A 20,647-nucleotide genomic window follows, 5' to 3' on the forward strand; every position below is an offset into this window, starting at 1 on the left:
AAAAATTGTGTTTCCACCGAGTTTGGGTTCAGACGAAGGGATGCTTTGACGTGGGTCGAGATTGAAATTCTCATGTATACGTATTGCCACAGTCCCTCTATCCTTAGAGGGACTGTGGATAGAGGGACTGTGGTATTGCCGGCATAATGGGAGAGCTTAAGCATTCTGTTTATTCAATGTTTTACTCCTGAATCTAGGCACCGCAGAAGTATCTTGACATGTATTCGCACATCAACCATACAGGACGAAGAATTAAGCTAGGTAGGTTTGGGAAGATACACTCAAAATAACGCCTTCTACTGTTTCGACACCTTCTTCTGCTTCTACCTGTCTCTTGGTCTATATCGATCCATCTACCTGTGTCTTTTTGTTGTATGTTTGTCTATCTGTCGGTCTGTCTCTATGTCCGCCTGTTTGTCTGTAGATCCGTCTGGATTTTCTTTCGTCCACATATGTGTTCATTCATCTAATTATAAATCCTTATTCAGTACATCACCTGAAAGCAAAATAGTAATATTATAAAACATCTATCCAACATGCATATTATTGAAAACTTTTTGCGACTGTTTAGGGCAATGACACGTTACTTAAATTAGTTGTATTATTAAAGAGGCACTCCCACTTGGTAACATTTTAAAACACATTTTTTAATGCCAACGGTCGATATTTGACGTGGTGACTGCGCATGGATCGCGAGATATCGATAAAAACATGTCATTTCCCGAGCGTATTTTTCACATCCCGAAGTTTCTGATTATGACCCAAAATCCCCCGAAGGTTTGTTGTTGTGCTGATGGACGATATTCTAGGGAGTCCAAAAACGTTCGAATGACGCAATTAATTTACCTCCCACTGCAAAGACTTTATATACATCATTATGCCTTTACCTCAGGTAATTTTTTTTATAAACTTCTCCTTAGTTTTTGTCGTTTTCATTATTCTCAATTAGGTGTATTAGATTTTTAACCAATACCTCATGGATATCAGTTTTTATGTGTAAAATATTAGCCGCCTCTGGGGACTACATTTTGTCGTCTGCCACACAGTTACGCATGGTTCGATACGTAGCGGCCGTCACGTGGTATGCGTCTATGCATACCACGCGGTGGCCGCTATGTATCAACCAAACGTAACTGTGTTCGTCACCTATGCGAATTATGGTGGAATCAGCTAACTTTGTTTTTCTTTTTTTTTTGCCTAGTCAGTAAGACTCGGCAGACTCGGCTTTCTCCCATGGGTACTGTGGTACTGTGGCGTATAGCAGCGTCCGCGTAGACTCGTAGCTTGACAATGGCCAAGTGCCGAACGTTCGATGTTCGGAAGCTGAATTTAGGTGGGCCACCGGAATTCAAACTTTTAATTTTTTGAAGACATATTTTTATCGATATCTAGCGATCCATGCGCAATCGCCACGTCAAATATCGACCGTTGGCATTAATAAAATGTGTTTTAAAAATATTACCAAATGGGAGTGCCACTTTAATATCGTTTCAGCCATGGTTACAGCTATGGACGACGCAGTCGCTGCGGTGGTTGAAGCATTCAAGGAATATGGATTCTGGGAGGACACGTTACTCATATTTATGTCAGATGTAAGTGCCAATGTCATTTCAAAGCAATATACTAACATTGAACAGACAGGCAGTTTGACAAACAGAAGAGGGGCAACGATAGGAAGCATGTAACACAGGTAGAAAGACAAAAGAGCGTTGACGAAACTCTCTCATTACAGAGATTGACACAAAAACACTGCCACCATGCTGATGTTCTGAGTTCGATGGGACAATAACAATATTGACGAACAAGGGTTTTACCGACAGACAGGAACAAGGAGAGAGAAAACGAAGCGAGAATAACAGTACAGTCAAATGTTGGCGCAAATGGTTTGCCAGCGGTCCATCGGTGAACACCTATCTTAGGCTGCGTTCACAAACAACGGCAAGGGGTGGCCTTGAGGAATAGCGATTGAATTTTTTTCCAGATCCACCCTCATACCCACATCAAAATATTTACAAGTCCCCCGTCTATATGATCAAAATCGTTTTAAGCCCCCCCCCCCCAATTATCCTTTAGCCGCATATTTATTCGGTTTACTGGCAAAGAAAAAATAAACGTATATTGGGCAGTTCTACTCGCAGATGTTCAACACTACATGTTATAAGACAGTTTGTAGAGCCATATTCCTAAGGGAAGTTCTTAAATTGATTCCTTTTTAAACACATCAGTGGACTTTTTTAATTTATCAGTCTAAGCCGACTTGAGTTAATCCAACTCTAGCAAGGTCAATGGCATCTGCTGAAGAGCACACAAAAATGACAATCAGTGTGCAAATTTTTAATTCCTGGCTACATTATTCCAAATTATGAAAAACTTAGTACAGTGACCAATCAATTTTTTTTCATTTTTCAAAAGTGCAAGATGCTATTCACACTTGACAACCCTGCAAGGTTTAAATTTGCCATATAATAATCTCAATCTGAAATTTTTGGTGTAATAATGGCAAATTTGGCAAAAAATGAATAATTCCATTGAGTCACTCATTGTTTCAGTGAAATTAGTCCTTGTGGTTCAAAGTTTTACCTTTTTTGCTATTTTGCGATGAGAATGTGAAAATTTGGAATATGAAGTGTTATGACCTCATCTTTCTTCTTTAATATTTGATTATTCTCATATGCCAGAGTTCAATAATCCTTGAAAACTTTCAAGTCCCCTGGTCTTCCATGTGTTGCTCGCTGGCCAGATCTTGTGTACAAGTATGTTTCGCTGTCATGAGCGTTGTTTGACCCAAACTCTTCTTTAACTACATCAGAGTCAGAGATATCTCTGTCACTGCTGGTATGCAGTGACAGTGACACTGCAGTAGCAGGGCAGCTGTATTAACTTTGATAATTTCGACAATATTTTTGTTCATTTTATACAACTGCCTTCTTGTTCTACTCTCTACAGCAAGTTGAACTCCTCCGTTTTCAGCTTGCCAGTACAGCCTGTGTATGTGTAACGTGCATTTTTATCATTGACAAATGACTTCCAGTCTGGACTCTAATTCAATTATCACTCAATATTTATATATACAGGCTATATTGTGTTTCAGCATGCTGCACAGAAATATTGAAAAAAATGTCAACAGCAAGAGACTGTATTTGCTATACTGCACAGAAATATTGAAAAAAATATCAACAGTTGCAGCTTCTGCCCTGTTACTGGGCCCACTTATTTCTTTACGAAAAACCATACATGTTGGTTCTAGATTTTTTTCATTATTACTAACATAAGAATAAGTTCATGACATTAAAATGCTATAATTGATTTTTCATTGAATTACCTGACAAACCTTTGAATCGGAAAATTTAACAAGTAAAAGGGAACAAAAACATTTTGCGAACGCAGCCTTAGGCCAAGAAAAACAAAAAGTTCGTTTCTCATCCTTGTCACCGTGGGCGTCAATTCAGACCCACCGCATCAACCTTTTTCTGCTCATGAGCACATAAAATGAAAAACTTAAACGCAAAAATGTGCGACGATAGTGCATAACACATTGCTGTATAATACAGAATTGTAAACAAAATAACTGACACTAACATTCCATTCAGAACCGTACCCATATGTCACTGTTACATTAAGCTGTCAAAACTGTAATTTGCTGCACTAAAGGTCATACCGCAGAACTGTTGCCATACAAAAATAATAAAGCAACACTGCTGTGCATTTATCTCTGCATGCATTCCTATGTTGTTTTCCCGCGTTCTTGTTGGTTGAAGAATTTAAAAAATTGAGAGAAAGAACCACGTCACCGCATCATTTTTGTAATATGTCTAGGATGAGAACAAACTTTTTATTTTTCTTGGCCTTAGTATGCATATTGTATTTCAGAATGGTGGATCGGCGAACGGTGACTCCTATGGCAATAACTGGCCTCTACGTGGTTCTAAACAAACACTTTGGGAAGGCGGTACAAGGGTTGTTACACTTGTTCATGGTAACATGTTGGAGAAAACAGGTTACGAAAATGACCAGTAGGTTTCTAAACAGTGTATGTTGCAGTAATTTACAGATGCAATGATTTAACACACTCATTGTCCCCATTGTGTAACAGTTCAAATGAACACGCTTTGTATTCTACTATATAGAGCCGAATATTGCGAGCAACTTAAATTTACTTCTGGTCGCAACAACAGAGAATTTTCACCATTTCGTATTGTTGTTGTTGACACGGCTTTACTCTTCGGACCGCAAACTCCATACAGTATGACCTTTGCGGTTGAAACGTTCGAGCTGAAGACTAGAGCAGGCATACACTACACAAATAGATGTTAGAGTCTTACTAAAACCGTGCAAATCACATTTCATTTTAACTCTGCTAAAGTCGAACACAGTTATCAATGAAGCAAGGTATGCGCCTCGGGACAAATGTTCGAATACTCTCAAATTTTTACAATTCTGTTTTCGTTTACCGATCGTTGGCACTGATTTTGCAGTTGTCGGAGTAAGTGAAATTTTTCGATAAATAGGAGTTGTATTTTCCCCAACAGAGATAACACAGGCACACACAGGATTTCGACCTTTTTAAATTTCAATGTCGTTAAGTATTTAGTAATTTTTTTCTCTTGCACCAATTTTTCAACAGTGACCCCAACTTTTATTTTTGACGTTGAAAGATCAGAGTGAGCTTAAAAATTTGCTTGAGGAAAATTTTAGCAAACGTTTATTAAGTCTTTCATTTTCAAGGTGCGAAATACTTTAATGCTGAAAACAAAAGTCTTGAATAATTACACCGCATGCCACTTCTACTGTTGTTTATGTTTTTGTTTTAATCGTCATTGTTTAGGGTAGAATGCGCCTAGGTGACAGATATTCGGACTCTCAAACTTTTACAATTTATTCTGATATACCACTTGTGGGGTTCATTTTAAAGCTTTTGGAGTAAAAAAAAAAACTTTTCACCGTCTTATTATTCGAGAATCGAAACTTATTTTTCTCTATGGAGTTAACAGGGGGGTTGCGGCCATGTAAATTTCAGATAAAGGTAAATTTTGGGTAAGTCGTTTCTCTAGTACCAAAATTTGTACGGTTACCCAAATTTGTATTCGTGATTTTAAAAGAGAATAGTGGAACGATTTCTTGAGGAGAATTTGAGCAAACGCGTTAGTCTTTCATTTGCGACGCGCACACTACCTTAAAATACGATGAGTAATTTCACGTCCTACACATACTAACACACACACTTGGTCCTTTCTAGTTTGGCTGAATTTTATTGATGGAAATACGATATATGAATGGCATATTTGTAGAGCTCTCTCAAGCGAGAGATTTTTGTAAAGTGATCCTAATAATTCTTCAGACAAAGCGATTTCAAAATGTAGACAGAATGTATTGATCAGGTTTGTCAAGTATGCATTATGTATGGTGAACAACTTCCGACGATTATGATAGTGTAGCATCGTTCTTCATCGAATAGTGTGACGTCCTTCTACAAGGGTTGGTTAGATAAACATTGTTGTGGTGTTCAGAGAATACATTGTAAAGTTAAATATATCATGAGAGCATTGATTTCATTTATCTTCAAGGTTAATTCACATCGTTGATTGGTATCCTACATTAGTAAACTTGGTTGGCGGTGAAACAGGTAAGCAATCCTGTTTATAGCACAGTTTCGGTAAGTGTGTAAGTGGTACTCTCCGTGACAATGCCTGCACTTTCTATGTTACTGTACATACAGCTCCTAATGAAACGCCTTCTATTGGAATCTGGCACCTATCTTTACGGCGGCGATTGCCTATGGGAAATTTACTGGGAACACCACTATGTCGATAATTTGGACAACTGGCCATTGGTCAGAGATGTACCGTTTCCGTATGACGTACACTTTTACAATATCGTTTGCTGGTCGTCGTATGTACCAGGATGCAACACTTAAAAAGTGGCGTAGTATCGTCATTGTTTACGACTTTATAAAAGTCATTGATATTGCCTCTACCTTTTTATGTACTTTTCATCATTTAGTGCTCTTTCGTAAGACTTCTTGTTGTACGCTCCAAGTGCATCATATTGGTAATTTCTGATTTCAAACATGAAATTGAATTTAATAATTCACAATTTTAAAATTGCATGTTGTAGCATTGATCCAAGGGACTTTGATTGTTTTCAATTATTAATGTTTTGAAGGCCGATGCTTAGCTTAGAAAGTAATATAAAAATGTTCAGCTTCTGTCCCTTTTATATTTAAACTGTACATGTAAGTGCGAATTATTCACACTTAGCTGCTCGATATTAAAATAAAATGTCTGCGTGGCAACTGCGAAAAAGAGTTTTCAGCTGTCTTTGAACTTATTGATAATAATGCAACATCCATGTGACATGACTTCACACTGACTGACGGTATGAACATCAACGTCACTACTATATACTACGAACACATTGGAGACAACCTTCAATCATTCAGGTTTACTTCCTGCGACAAAAATAACAATGTGAAAGAAACTGTGCCTGGCTGCATATAGTAAAGTACTTAACCAAAGCTCAAACGAAGACGAGCATCGTTATATCATTAATCCTAGAACTAAGGAGGGATGGAGAACGGCAGCATATCTTTGTCGCTTTAGGTCAATCTTGACGGGTGCGGCTAGCTGGCAGGGTACGCTTACCCGTTCCGGACACCTGGTACCACCACTATTTTGTGGTTCAAGATGACCCCATTGCCTTTGTCATTTTCAATATGTTCCTTGGACCTGGTAACTTTCTTAGTTACCTTGAATGATAACGATTATTGGACCTGATTTGATGTCTATTTGAAGCAACGTGTATTGTTATCCCTCTTAACCAGTCATACACACGATAAGCTACCAATAAGCATTGGTGTTGTTTTATCGCACGTTTGTGGTAGTTTAACGCATTTTCCTGTAAATTTCAATTCCAAATATCCTCAAACTTCACGAGTGTCCACCCCTTTATTTTATGATCTTTCATCTGTATACAGACTATAGAGGAATCCATCCTAAGAAGTGAATAACAAACAGGTCACTTGAGTTTGAACACCTGCTCATTGGATTTTTGGTTTCGCTCATTTGGTTTTTGCTGAATCATTTAAGTTTCATTAAAAAGGGAAAAAATAATGAAAAATAACTTTGTAAATGTATATTTGCTTGACTTTTTGGTAGGTGTACCCTTGCTGCAATATATTTTTATTCTTTTCCTCTAATTATCGAATTTTGACTGTGATGACTCAGTAAAAACTAAATGAGCGAAACCCAAAATACATGAGCGGGTGTGTTTGTAGTAATCAGTTTGTTTTTTGTCTATTTCTCCACTTTTATCTATAAACGTGAGTGTTGCTATTTTATATAGTCGTTATCATAACTAATCTTATCTTTCTTTTGTTTTCAAGATCCAGATATGGACGGTCTTGACGTTTGGAATACTATATCTAAAGGTGACCCTTCACCTCGTACGGAGTTTGTTTACAATTTCGACCCCATGAAAAGAATTCCCCATCGGGCCATCAGGTAAGGGGGTTTGTAGTAAGCTAGTCTGTGCCTACCAATGCACACAAATGACAAACCTTTCAGCGATAAACTTCTGTACAACAGTGTAACCCTGCCATGCTATGGTATCAGAATGCTCACCCAATAAGACTGGAAAGATGGCATCCAGATATTTCCCACTCACCAGTTTGGGCAAGGAACAGGGTTGTATCATACCAATATAATGATAATTCAATATGTATTATTAAGCCAATATTTAAGTCAACACCCCTAGAAGATCTCTCCGATCAAGTCTACAAACCACACTTACAGTTCCACGAACTCGGTTAAAATCATACGATGATAGATCCTTCTCCTATTCTTCATCAATTCTATGGAACAAACTGCGAACTCCTATTCGATCAGCCCCGCACATTCGCACCTTCAGATTTCTGCTTAAGACTCATTTCTTCAAGAGAGCTTACATGTGACCTAGTGTAAAGCGCCAGTGAACATTGCTGATGGATACTAGGCGCTATATAATTATTTACCCTATCCTATCCTATCCTATCCTATCTTATCCTATCCTATCCTATTCTATCCTATTCTATCCTATCCTATCCTATCCTATCCTATCCTATCCTATCCTATCCTATCCTACCCTATCCTATCCTATCCTATCCTATCCTATCCTATCCTATCCTATCCTATCCTACATAATACTAAGCCAAAGTGTTACTGTAGGGTTAATAAGCTTAGTCCTGAGAGTAACCGTCATGGTATTAACTGTCCAAGAAACAACCACAATTAATTTCAACCGAATTCCATCTTGACGCAACTTAAACTGTACTGAGAGTATTGGCAACATTCTGAGACCGCCAAAAACGTATCTCCATCATCGTGACATAAAAAGACTGACAAAATATAAATTTAGAACATGACACGAATTGGGACTGGAGATAAATTACAGAGGAAAGTGAAAAAGTGACACTTCAAGAGAATTTTTGCTCTAGACGTAGCGACCTTCCCCATTTCTATGTATAAATTAGAGTTACCCTCCCCCGCGTGTCACACTCCATCAATATCATTATTTATAAAATTTCTGATTTGAATTTTGATCCTTCATACAATAATTCTGAAACTTTGAAAATAGTTTGTTGCATGTGGTGTTTCAATTAATACCATGAAAAAGTGATCACACTTCAAGTATTATGTTAACTTATATAAGTACACATGGCTATTCAAACTTAGAGGGGCAATAGCCGAATTATTAATACATAACTTTGTAGTTGGGCTTTGAGTTCTACAGCTAACGCTGTTGTTTGTCAGACAGTGAAGTAAGTAAAGCTTGGACGACGTTATTTAATAAATTTGTTCTCGTCAAATGCAAAAATAGATAATAGAACGCGTAAGAGCTAACCCCGGGAGAGGTACTTCTGATATTTTCATTCAGGGATGTGCCGCCGCCGCCCAAGTTGAAAACATCTACCCATGTATATTCCAAAAAAGACCCATTTTTAGGACTTTGCTAGACAAATTTGGGGAATTTTCACCTTTATTATGTTGCATATAAAGATTTCCTAAAGCATGGGACGTTTGTGTAAAAACGTTTGTTATCGACCCAAAGTTTAGGGTGTTTGGGATGAAAATTGACCCATGTTTCCGGACTTTTGAAAAAAGTGACCCTTTCGGGCAGCACAAACCCTACACTTTTCTATGAGAGTATCCCTCCTAGGAAAACAAACCCATCGCTCCATGGAGTCCTGAAACTCGAAGCGTACAAAGGACGTGAGAAAATTATTCTCAAATGCAAGCTATGCTATTCTCTACTTATTACGGAATTATCTGCATTATTTTGCAGGGTAGGCGATTATAAACTTATACATGGACAAGCTGGCAGTCCAAGTAAGCATAACATAAACCATGCAATAAATTGTGAAAGTTTCAAAATAATTATTTCAGAACAATTCACGTCAAATCATGTGAACATGAACTTCAGAACTCTCGACGTCAGTTGATCAATTTTGTTTACCATCATAGTATTGGATTTACATCAGATGAAAAAACGACATTGTAAAACAAATAAATTTCCGGTAGAATATTCTGAAAGTCAGGGTCAGTGAAAATCATCATATTCTGAGCATCCCTTTGAACTTAACCAAGAAAAGACTCACGCGTGAAATGTGGAATATCTGACAGAAATTAGTTTTTTTTCTGATTCAAGATGACTGGATACCTCCTCCTGAGACTGGATGTACTCGTGATTACACAAAAAGACATATTGATGGACACTATACAATGCTGTTCAACATTCGTGGTGGGTATTTCAATCACAAACTTTGCAATTCTTTACCGTTGCTTATTTTTTAGAAAGCTCTTTAACATCAGATTCTCTCAAAGTGTCCTATTCATAAATGGCCGTATCTTTAGCAATTAAGTTTATCTTTAAAAGGAAATCCCTTTAAACACAAGCTAGTACAAGCATTATTTCTATTAAAGGCAGAATCGAAAAATAAGGCGATATTTTTACAGTGTAAATGTGCCACTGGCTGCTCCACCTGACTACAAATCCAAGTATGCTGTACAGCATTTTGTTGAGTTAGACATTTATGTTGCCCCAAATGTGTAATTTTTACCGTTTCATTTTGAGATTTCGAAAGTATTCAAGGTATAGAAAAGAAAACATCAAAAAACGTTTTTATTCTTGTGACATGCCATATCTTGTATTGGATATTTTATCAGTGTGCGAAGTGCCACTGTGCATCTTTCTGAATCGAGGAGAGTTCACGCCTGCTGTAGTACGTTGAATAGCGATATGATAAGAACAGGTCCCTCAACTAGCAGACAAAAAGCGTTTAGATGGCAGGAAAAAACGGAAAACAGCACGAAAACGATTTCCCTTTAGCCGAAAACCTGAAATTTCATGAATTTTCATTTTAAAAAAGTAAAAATATCAGTTAAATTATGAAGATGTTCAGATTTGGAGAAGTAATTTTTGCTTTAGTTGCCTTTGCATATTCCATTGCTGATATTTATGAGGAAAACATTAATTTTAAAGCATTTGGCAAGAAATCCTATACTTTCAAGTATGGTGAAAAAAATCAACACTGATCAATGGTGTAAACATTTTTCCAAATTACAAATGTAAAACTGATCACTAATTTGTTTAAAATTAAAATTCAAAAATTTCAAAGAAATGTTGATATCTGTACTCAATCACAGAAAAATTCACAACGAAAAAATCACAATGTGACATTTATGGTTTTTAAACCAATATTTTTGTGTGTTATCTTACACTTAATGGGTTTTGTACTGTAAAGCCTATAATTGTTGCATAAAAAGATGTAACATGTAACATGTAACATGACCAACCAAATGGAGATAATTAAAGAAGTAGAGTACTCATGCCGGAAAATGCCGAGAGAGTTTGACCGGTTAAGAAGGGCTTGACTACGCAGTTTCTGCGTAGTGAAGCTTCATTACGTATTCATGGTGACCCCTGGCCAGCTGTCAATAACTTTGGGGGCTTTTGTCTTTTGGCCTGCTTTGCATATGCGTCGTTGGACACGACCTGCCAATCACCCAGGTAGTCAATTGAACTATTAATTGACTGTTTACCGACCCAATTAACACTATCCAGCAGTATCAGTCATATTTTAATCGCGTGGCCCGGGTGGGCACAACGTAGGAACGCGTGTATTTCTGTGTGTACGTTTCACTTGTGGTGTTGTTTGTACCATCGTGTGTCCTTTTTTCACCTACAGCATTACCTTCAAGGTGACAGGCTTACTATTAATGTTCAGTATCATTGCACCGAGTTCTGCCCACGGTGAAAAACCACCTGTTTTGCCTACTAATTACTGCCCGTCGCTGCCCGTCCTGAATGTAGCCTATCTATAGCTACAGTAATCACATAAATCATTTATCAGTTTTGATATATACTCCTAAATTGTAAGTTTGATCAAAATCGAGACCACATTCAAGGGCTATGCAGACTGTCCATGTAAGCACACACAGTGACAAGAAGGCGGCAAACACCTACTCACCAAGCACATCGAATCAGCGAAAAGAAGCATAAAAAGCTAGGCTTATCGCCAAAACAAACGCGCCAAGCGCTAACAAAAACCCATACCAAGCGGCCCTTTTCAGGGCCACCAAATACTCCAAAAAGGGAACTACCAAAAAATACGATAAGATGACATAGAACACACAAACACTTAAAAGAAATAACCAAAATCGTACACATAACAAACAACTGAAACACAACATTAAATACAAATAAACAATCACAGTAACGTAACAGAAAACATGGCCGTGGAAATAAATCAGCTATTTCCAAAGAAAAGCCGACAACAACATGAAATTCAACAACAACCTATCATCGCTCAAACTATGAAACTCCGAAAAATAGTACTAGGCAAAAGCCTTAAAATTCATTCGGACACCAACAAAACCAAACAGAATAAAACCACCTCAGGATTTCAACAAATAAAGTCGTATAATGTGACTACGCTACATCGTGAGACACAAACAATCGCAACAACACCAATTCAAAGAAAAGTCAAATTGGACTCCACGAACAACAAAAAAACAAAAACTTGAAAGCTATCTGAAGCTGCTAAACTCGCACTTCTAGAGATACCCTTTCAAACAAGGAACAAAACATGTCGCGTGCCAAAAGAATCGCGATAAACCAGCTTGCAAACAATGGACAAATTTTGGGAAAATAACCCTTCGACAAGGGTCGGTTTTTCGTTATTGTCAACACAAACGATTACGTACTCGAATGCGAAAGGCAATTACGTAACACTCAGTATTATACACAACAAGCCAGAACAAACAGTAAACAAAGTAAACGAACTATGAATCAAAATGTACGAGAACAAGCACATCAACCAGGATACTTGTGAGTATCTTGATCCAATAAACATAAAATCCGTACCCCGCAGTGGTACTTATTGCCTAAAATTCACAAACCTCCGCAAAAATCTAAAAGACACACCAGTCAAAACAAAATTTTACCGAAGTAAAGAAATATAGAACAAACAAACCGAACCACCAAACGGACTCACAACGTGATCAAAATTAATATACTTGCTCGCTAATCGGAAAGCAAGACCACTAAAATGCATTAAAATAAATTTTCACAAACACAAACTAAGGAAAGAATCTACACTGCGACTGATGAGAAACCACACTCGGGTTTCGAAACGCAAGCGTCAAAGGGCGACTCTATCAACTTTTGTAACAACATAGGTCCGGCTGCGTCTCGCCATAAGCTTTCCCCACACAAACAAACATTACCGTACACACTAATCCAAACTTCTCTACAAATATCCAAAGCGAAACAAACATTTCATTAACACAAACAATCGGATAAGAATGTAGGAACACATTTTCGAAACGAATCAAACACAAACCGACACAAAAACATTTAGGATAGTTAGGTGGGGAGCCTGTTTCACATTTTTACATCTCGCTATACTGTCTATGATTCTAAAAATAAAGTCATCTGCCACTTTTTATGTATACGCGGTTTGGCAAAACTCATCTCTTCAATCGAAAGTTCGGCGATTTCATGGTTCTTTGGGGCACTTAAGTGAACGTCGAGCTTAAGGAATGTAGTTACATTCGCGATGTTTTATTCGAAAATTATTTATTCCTTCAAGGGCAAATGCACATAATTTATGCTGTTGGAAATACTGGCCGCTCATAAACAAGACAATAAACTCAATATATGTGCATTTTTACTTATATTGTCAAAGTACCACCGACACCCACAAAAAACCAAATGGTTCAGTCCAGGTATTTGCAACTCTGCCATCCGACTGGTCAACAGGAAATCAACCATAGGTGTCTTTTGGCACGCGTATACGCCAGTCACCTAGGCGACGGTAATCTGCACCACTTATCACCATCGGGAAGGTACTCCTCCCCATATACCACTGGTGATCCCACCCTCAAGGCACTGCGTCATTCGACCAAGCATTGTTATTGTAATTTCCTGCATAAAATTTACAGCGAGTCAACCGGTCAAACTCTCTCGGCATTTTCTCTCATGGTACTCATTGAGAAATTTATATTAAGAGCTTACATATTATAGCGTTTAGCTTGCATTTCACCTTGCCTGTCCTAGCAGCTCGTTCCACCCAGATCTCGTATATACCCGATGCAGCGCAGGTTAAAATTTTTAAGTTTTGAAACACAATATAAAGGAAATGAAGGCAACTTCCCACATCGCATCGACTCTACCTTTGCTAGTGATAACGTATAGTAAATAGATAAATGTGCTTTCATAATAACGGGAAACTTGCTTGAGATTTCACGGTATTCAATTTCTGGGAAGAGGCAATGTTTCTCAATGAGAAAGTCGCGCAGCCGCAGACGGGACGACCTCTCCCTTTCAAGTGTAGAGTATGTGATGCGGAGTTCTGAATACTAGTTCCACTGTATACTTAAGGTAGAGACACACGTGAAAGTATACTTATTTTAAACTCACTTTTTCTCAATAAATTTCACTTTTGGACCCTTTCACATTGTATATTTTCTGATAGCCCTATATTTCAACATTATGAAAAATAAGTTTATTTTCCGAAATCATTGTGTCTGTGACCATTTCTCTCAAAAATATGCGTTTTTGAGGTTTTTTTACCTAAAAAAATAGGTGTTTCAGGACTATTGCGACTTGAGATCTTTGAACAGAAATCAACAATTGAGTAGTCTTGGGAAAAAAACGGTGTCCCAGATTTGTTCTATATATATTACCGAAAATCTGAGACACCGTTTTACAGATATGTATTGCTACTGTGACCTGGTAAAAAATCAGACCGATCTGTGCACCCTACTCCAACCTAATTTCTTTTGAAGTTACGCTTGTCAGGCCAAAATCGGAAGAGAGATAATCAAAGATTTGTGTAAACACCCCTATACGTACAAAAATCGATTGTTGGTATGAATTTCCGGGCGATTTTTATTCATGTTCACGAACTTGCATCAAGCAGGAGACTAGATGTTTTGTATTTTACATCAAATACCCTTCGGAAGATCATAAATGGCGAGAAAATCGGGAGAAACTGACACAAATTGTTGAGATGTACGAGTAATGAGGGCGGTTTATTTACATATACAAACACTGCTACGGCTAATCTGTTTTTTCTCAAATAAGGCGCCGTAAAATAAATTCTTTGTTTGCCGTCCGCGTGCGGGTAGGTTTTTGGACGAAATATGAAAAACAAACACAGATCGTATGATCGAATATACGACGCGTTGTGTCCTTCCTTTGTTGGCAATGTCGCAGCAAAATGTCGCAAAAACGCAAATGTCGTACAATCGTTTCGATACAAATCAGATTACCTATCGTAAAGGGGTACATCAACCGCTGTACGTAAAGTGTACATGTGCACCTCCTGTTGTAGCGGACTGCAGTACACCGTAAGTGAAGATCGATCGACCGTTTCACAAGTTTATTCCTCCCTCAAAGTTTCCAAATCGGCGGAAGTGCGCGATATTGGCTTGGTCTCTATACAAGACGGATCGAAAACAATTCTTGACTGGTTTAGCTTCGAATAAGGAATGGAACTGAATTTCCATCAGCTTCTGCGCGATCCGCAATTGATCACGATATTGGAATAAGAATTCGGTTTTCAAAAATAGCAATGGCCATTCGGCATTGCTGTCTGGACAAGCAGAATATTCAGCATTTTAGTATGCAATAGCGCTGATCACTTAACGTCATTTTTCTTTCATTAATATGCAAAAATTTGTCCGCATTTTCGGCAAGAACGATGAAATTAAAACCTGCTAGTGTCATAATGCATACAGAAAATCACACTAATTCATATGAATTTATGGCTCAGACTACCAGTTGCAACAACGACCGCGCATGCAGTAACACAATTTGTCCGATTTTCAGGCAGCAGTGTTCGAAGTCGCGCGTGCAGCTATATATAGTAACAAACCTGACACCGAGATCAGCGCTATTAGAATTCGGATAAAAGACTAGTTGATACACAAAATTCAGAATAAATAGCCTTTAAAGTTACAGCTAATGGAGCATTTAACTCAACAGAAACAGTGCTCAGGACTAGTATATATTTGACACTTAAAAAGGAGGATTTCTACTCAAGGCTGTTATGATTTTTTCAGCTACCCACTCTTCTTACTGCAAAAATTCTAATTGTATGGAAGGGATAGTAGTTTCACCTTTTACCAAGATGTTTAGCATTTGTTTTCTGAGTGACAACTATACTTTGTTATACTCAGTAACTTTTGCAGTTTAATATGTGGAATTTTCAGGTTTTGCAATTAGAACACCTTTTTGTTGTGAGCTTACCCCAACATTTCGAAATTTACAGTGTTTCGTTGGTACTATATAGACTTTACTTCTCGGTAGACGAGCTTGACAGGTGCAGTCCAAGATACGTTCCTCCAATGGTCTAAATGCCCTGGACTACTCTTTGGTCGTTGTATCCTCCTGCCCTGTCTGTTGTATTTTTCTCTCTTGTCCTTTCCCGTATTATTTTGGAACGGGATTTTAAACTAAGTTTAAAGCTTGGTTTTGATCATATGATAAATATAAATTAAAGATAAAAATATACGTCCAATCGTAAACATCAATACAGATCTCGATCTTAAATTTACATGTTATAATTATTATAAAAATATCACTTAGACACGTTGCAAAATTGAACCCATTACGTGAAATTATTAGGTTCCTTCATTAGGTGTTAATTCAAATATATATTGTTTTCTTCAAGATTTCGTAAACATCCTCGTAATACGCGAGTTGCATCTTTTTATATTTGTCGCAAATATGTCTTTTATTCATATTTGAGATCTTGTTATTTTAATTAATAGTTTTACTGGCACCTATGACCACCTCATGCATAAATCTCCGTCAGAAACAATCTGTAGATCTTCTCAACACAACCAGTTGATTACTATCACACTATACATGTTGTACATTATGTACTGGTATAGTGTTTATTGCCATTGTTTATTGTGGAATTTTTGTTCAGACTCACAGTCACCTAACTCTAAGTATGCTTGTTGTATAACAAGTTAGTATAACCTTTGTTTCCACACATTGTTTTCAGCGTGCTAATGAAGAGCATAAGAAACACTGCATTGTAAATGTAACAGATGATTTTTTCATACTTGTGACCCATAAACCGATGGGAAAGTTAGAGTTTATGCGATTGATCTGTGTTGTGTTTTTTTCTGTGTTTGTTTTTTTTTTGCTGGCTGGCTGGTAGGTTTTTCAAAAATTCAAGGACGGCAAACAAAGAATTTTATTTACACGGCCTAAGAGTCTAAGCTTGTTACCGTAACTGTAAACTGTTGTCAAGCTCTATCAATCCGTTTCTCTTTAGTTTAGAAGTATCTTTTACGCCAGTCGAAGGTGAATTGAGGTACCGTAGTTTACGTTTGCCAGTCTCGGTGGACCGCCTTTCGACATTGCGCCGTCACGGAAGCCATGGCGGTGACTATTCAAGTTCGCCATTCAGCCCGTGCACCTGTTGAACTTCCCTTCGAAGATGAAAATTTATGCATACGCAACGCTTGACACGTCCACCAGTTTCGTTCACAAATTTGTTCACTTATCGCCAACCTTCGCATCGGAATGAGCGTACTGTGGTAGACAGACTCTGTCGCTGACTTTCACGTTGGAGAACTTACTTTGGTGAAGAGAGTCTGATAATCAACCGGCTTTCCTCGTCGGAAGAAAGACTCGTGTCCGACATCTCATCTTCTGCCACGTTGCTATAGTACGACCCTAAGTCAGACAATCTTAGTTTTGTTCTGGTAGCCTGGTCCATGATCTTACTTTCTCTCTTCTTATGACCGCGCTTACGTTTTACGCGTCTCTGCCTTCCGCTTGTCACTACGGCAGCCATTATTATTGAACGTCACACACAGGACAGTGGAAAGTATGCGCATGTGCGCCGGACAAGATCAGAAAAATTAACATAATAAGCGTCGCTATCGTAACTAATCCGTACACAGTTAAGACAACCGAATATAACAGTACGCGTAGTTCGCAAAAAGTCTATTTTATTAGTATTTTAAGCATTTCTTAATACAATATTGTCTCGATTTTTTCCACATGTCATATGGTACGGACTCCAATTTTGAAATAAAAGCAAAATCTCTGTAAAAATGCATTAAACGTGTATCTATACCTTAAGGGGGCATTCACTTTTTACAGGGAGGAGGGGGTCGGTGGAAATCAGGGGCATTGCTTTATGAAACCGTTTTTTTTTTGGGGGGGGGGGTCAAATTTACCAATCAATATTTGAAGGGGTCAAATTTTACAGGTTTGAATGGAGTTATGGAAAAAAATTGACTTAGAAATTTCACAGAAATGTTGCGTGATCCTCCATACATAATCTATGAGTGGTCTATGAGGAAACCATGGATAATTTCTTTAAAATACAAAACTAGCTAAATCCTGTGTATTTATAGACTCTTGATTATTGATATTAATGTGCTTGATCACACTAGGGTAGTTACCGGTGCATGTGTGAGCAAATGTGATTTGGAATTTAAGCAAAAATGTTGATTTTCTATACATTGTGGTCTGTGAGGAAATTTTGATATTTTTTCAAATACAAAACTAGCTATTAAAATCCATTAAAATCAGCGCTTAAAAAGTTTCACAATTGATATAAATGTACCTGACGAGAATATTATATTTGAAAGAGCAGATTTGAAAACCCAACATGATATTGGAATTTCACCAAGTGAATATTTGTAAAGTTAAAAATTCTTTGAAAGTTCAAAATGTCAAATTGGAAATTATAAGTCAATTAAGATATTATTGATAAAGACTGTGACATCTGGGGGAGCGGCGTTGTTTTGTGCATGAAAATCGGGATGGGTAACTCTTTTTCTTGCAAACACTTTTGAAGGGCCAATTTTTTAGCCCAGGGCCATAGGGTGTGAAGGGTTAATGAATGAAATGGAATTTATTTTTGGAGGGGGCACATTTTACAATTGATGAATTTTGGGGGGGTCAAATTTAAGAAATTTGATTTAGAGGAAGGTCGCTTTTTACATTTCATTTCTCGCTCAAGTTCCATCGACCCCCCCCCCGAAATAAACGAATGCTCCCTAAGAACAACGTACCGTTTTAGTAGAGTATGATACCGCAGAATCTAAAGAGTTTTGAACGGGAATGATAAACATAGTGAAAAGTCATCTTTCTTAATTTTTGTCTTTCTACAGACGACCCAACCGAACGCATTGATCTCAGTGCAGAAATGCCTGAAAAAGTGGATGAAATGATGGCCCGACTGAGAGAACTAGAAGAGGAGGCTATTCCCGCCATTGATCTTCCGTCGATGAAAGAATCTTCACCGAAATATTTTGGAAATGTGTACTCACCAGGATGGTGTTAAAGAACAGACTCGCCATGTCCTGTTATTGATAAGTTATGCGTGTTACTGACACTGTCATCGATACTTATTGTTTGGTGGTGTTGTATATGTCCCGTTCTAATGGACGGCACGTATACATGTTATCCCTCCTAACGAATTCAATTCTAGCCATTCAAAACCTAAATTACACCCCAGTGACGGAAGTACCGCAGAACCTGACTTTCTACTGTACACTCCTTTAGTACGCCTCTCGAATATGAAAATTTGAAAATTTGACTCTCAAACTTTAAACCATTTTTTCAATACCTAGAAAAAAACTCCGGGCATGTTCTTCGTTCGACAGACACATTCCCCTTCAGTCATTTGTTTCATGGACTAGATTTTTACAGATGAATGGTAATTTGTCATTCGTCGAATGAATTTTGAGAGTTCATGCTTTACTTTGTTTATGGAAATATTGCTAATAAACATGCAAAATCTACGACATAACATTCACTTTGGAAAAATTGCAACCTGTTTGACCCCAGCTGTGCTCTGTTAACGGGCTAGTATCTGTGAATTTTGATTATTTATTCACTGTCTTTGTTTTGTATGTCAGTTGCAAGTTCTTGTTCTACTCCACAAAGCATGTTGAAACACCTACTATTCAGCTTGTCAACACCGTGTCTATACATGTAAACTTATTGTTTACATGTGAATTCTAGTCATGGCCAGAACTCACTTGTCAACAATAACAATGCAGTCTACACGTTTACAGGTAACGTTGACATGCTAAATACTGTGTGTGTCAACATACTTTTAAAAGTATAAGAAAAAACTTGATGACATAAAAAAAAACGAAAAAAGTCATCGAGCCCTTTAAAGTTCAATTAATAGCTGTATCTTCTGCTTGTATTTCCTTTAGGTTAATATTTGTTCTATTGTTAAAAGAAAAAAATATGTTCTCCTGTGAGAAGAGTTTTTTGTCTCCTGTCAAAATTATACCTAAATGTCCAGTGTCAAACTTGTCAAAACAGTTTGTATGAGTATAATACTGATTTTGACCTTTTTACGGAACAGAATCGGTCAACTGGATTAAGCATGTAGTACACAAACCCGTTGACAAAGCTAAATTGCTTTTTGTTAACATAGCTTACAGAGAAGTAGAAAATGTAACTGTTTTACTGAATAAAACAAAAAAGACATTGTCAAACATATCAATATTGCCCCTAAACGACAAACGAGAGACGATAAGCACAAAAAAATATGTTTCAAGAAGTTCAATGATTTGATAGTACCAAGACGACGGATAAAATGTTACAGTAAGAACTCGGTCCATAAGCAACGGCTGATGCAATATGGGTTTTTTGTACTTGTGATTTTATAAATGTTGTAACGAATATAGTTTTTCATGAGTTTGGGTGAAAATTTTCACTCTATGATCTATATCATTTTGTCCCCAGGTCGCGTAGATATTATCAAGGGTTAGTTCAATTGATGCTCATCTACTGACTTTTTCTGCGACTCAAATTTCACATATCACGCCAACCTGCATACTGAATTGGCTAACCGGCAATCTCGTACTGAATTTCAACTCTCTTTTTGCGGAAATACATAATAGTGAAAGAGAAAGAGAGGAAACATCTCTGACTGATGTTCAAACAGCTGACTTACCTGGACAAATGAATTATGATATATCCTTGCTGTTTTTTTTCAAATGGTTACATATATAGATGTTATGTTTCTAAGACTTGTTCACTGGAAGATTGTACATGGGTAAGATGGTGTGTTTTTAACTTATTATCTTTTTCAACCAAATCGCAGTACACAACG

At 37.5% G+C, this 20,647-nt stretch overlaps 1 protein-coding gene across 1 annotated transcript in view; it reads left to right on the forward strand.

Moving 5' to 3' along the window:
• The window catches only part of LOC139123648 (arylsulfatase B-like), a 29,376-nt gene extending 8,979 nt beyond the window's left edge, over window positions 1-20,397 (forward strand). Inside the window, exons 8-15 of the mRNA XM_070689848.1 lie at window positions 198-261; window positions 1,495-1,592; window positions 3,871-4,013; window positions 5,565-5,623; window positions 7,382-7,499; window positions 9,319-9,362; window positions 9,682-9,774; window positions 18,684-20,397. Of these exons, the coding sequence (XP_070545949.1) occupies window positions 198-261; window positions 1,495-1,592; window positions 3,871-4,013; window positions 5,565-5,623; window positions 7,382-7,499; window positions 9,319-9,362; window positions 9,682-9,774; window positions 18,684-18,856 (792 nt within the window). The 3' untranslated portion in view covers window positions 18,857-20,397. The remainder of the gene's footprint in view (window positions 1-197; window positions 262-1,494; window positions 1,593-3,870; window positions 4,014-5,564; window positions 5,624-7,381; window positions 7,500-9,318; window positions 9,363-9,681; window positions 9,775-18,683) is intronic.
• Window positions 20,398-20,647: the final 250 nt, after the last annotated feature.

The sequence above is a fragment of the Ptychodera flava genome, chromosome 1 (assembly GCF_041260155.1).
Source record: "Ptychodera flava strain L36383 chromosome 1, AS_Pfla_20210202, whole genome shotgun sequence".
NCBI classification, from domain to species: domain Eukaryota; kingdom Metazoa; phylum Hemichordata; class Enteropneusta; family Ptychoderidae; genus Ptychodera; species Ptychodera flava.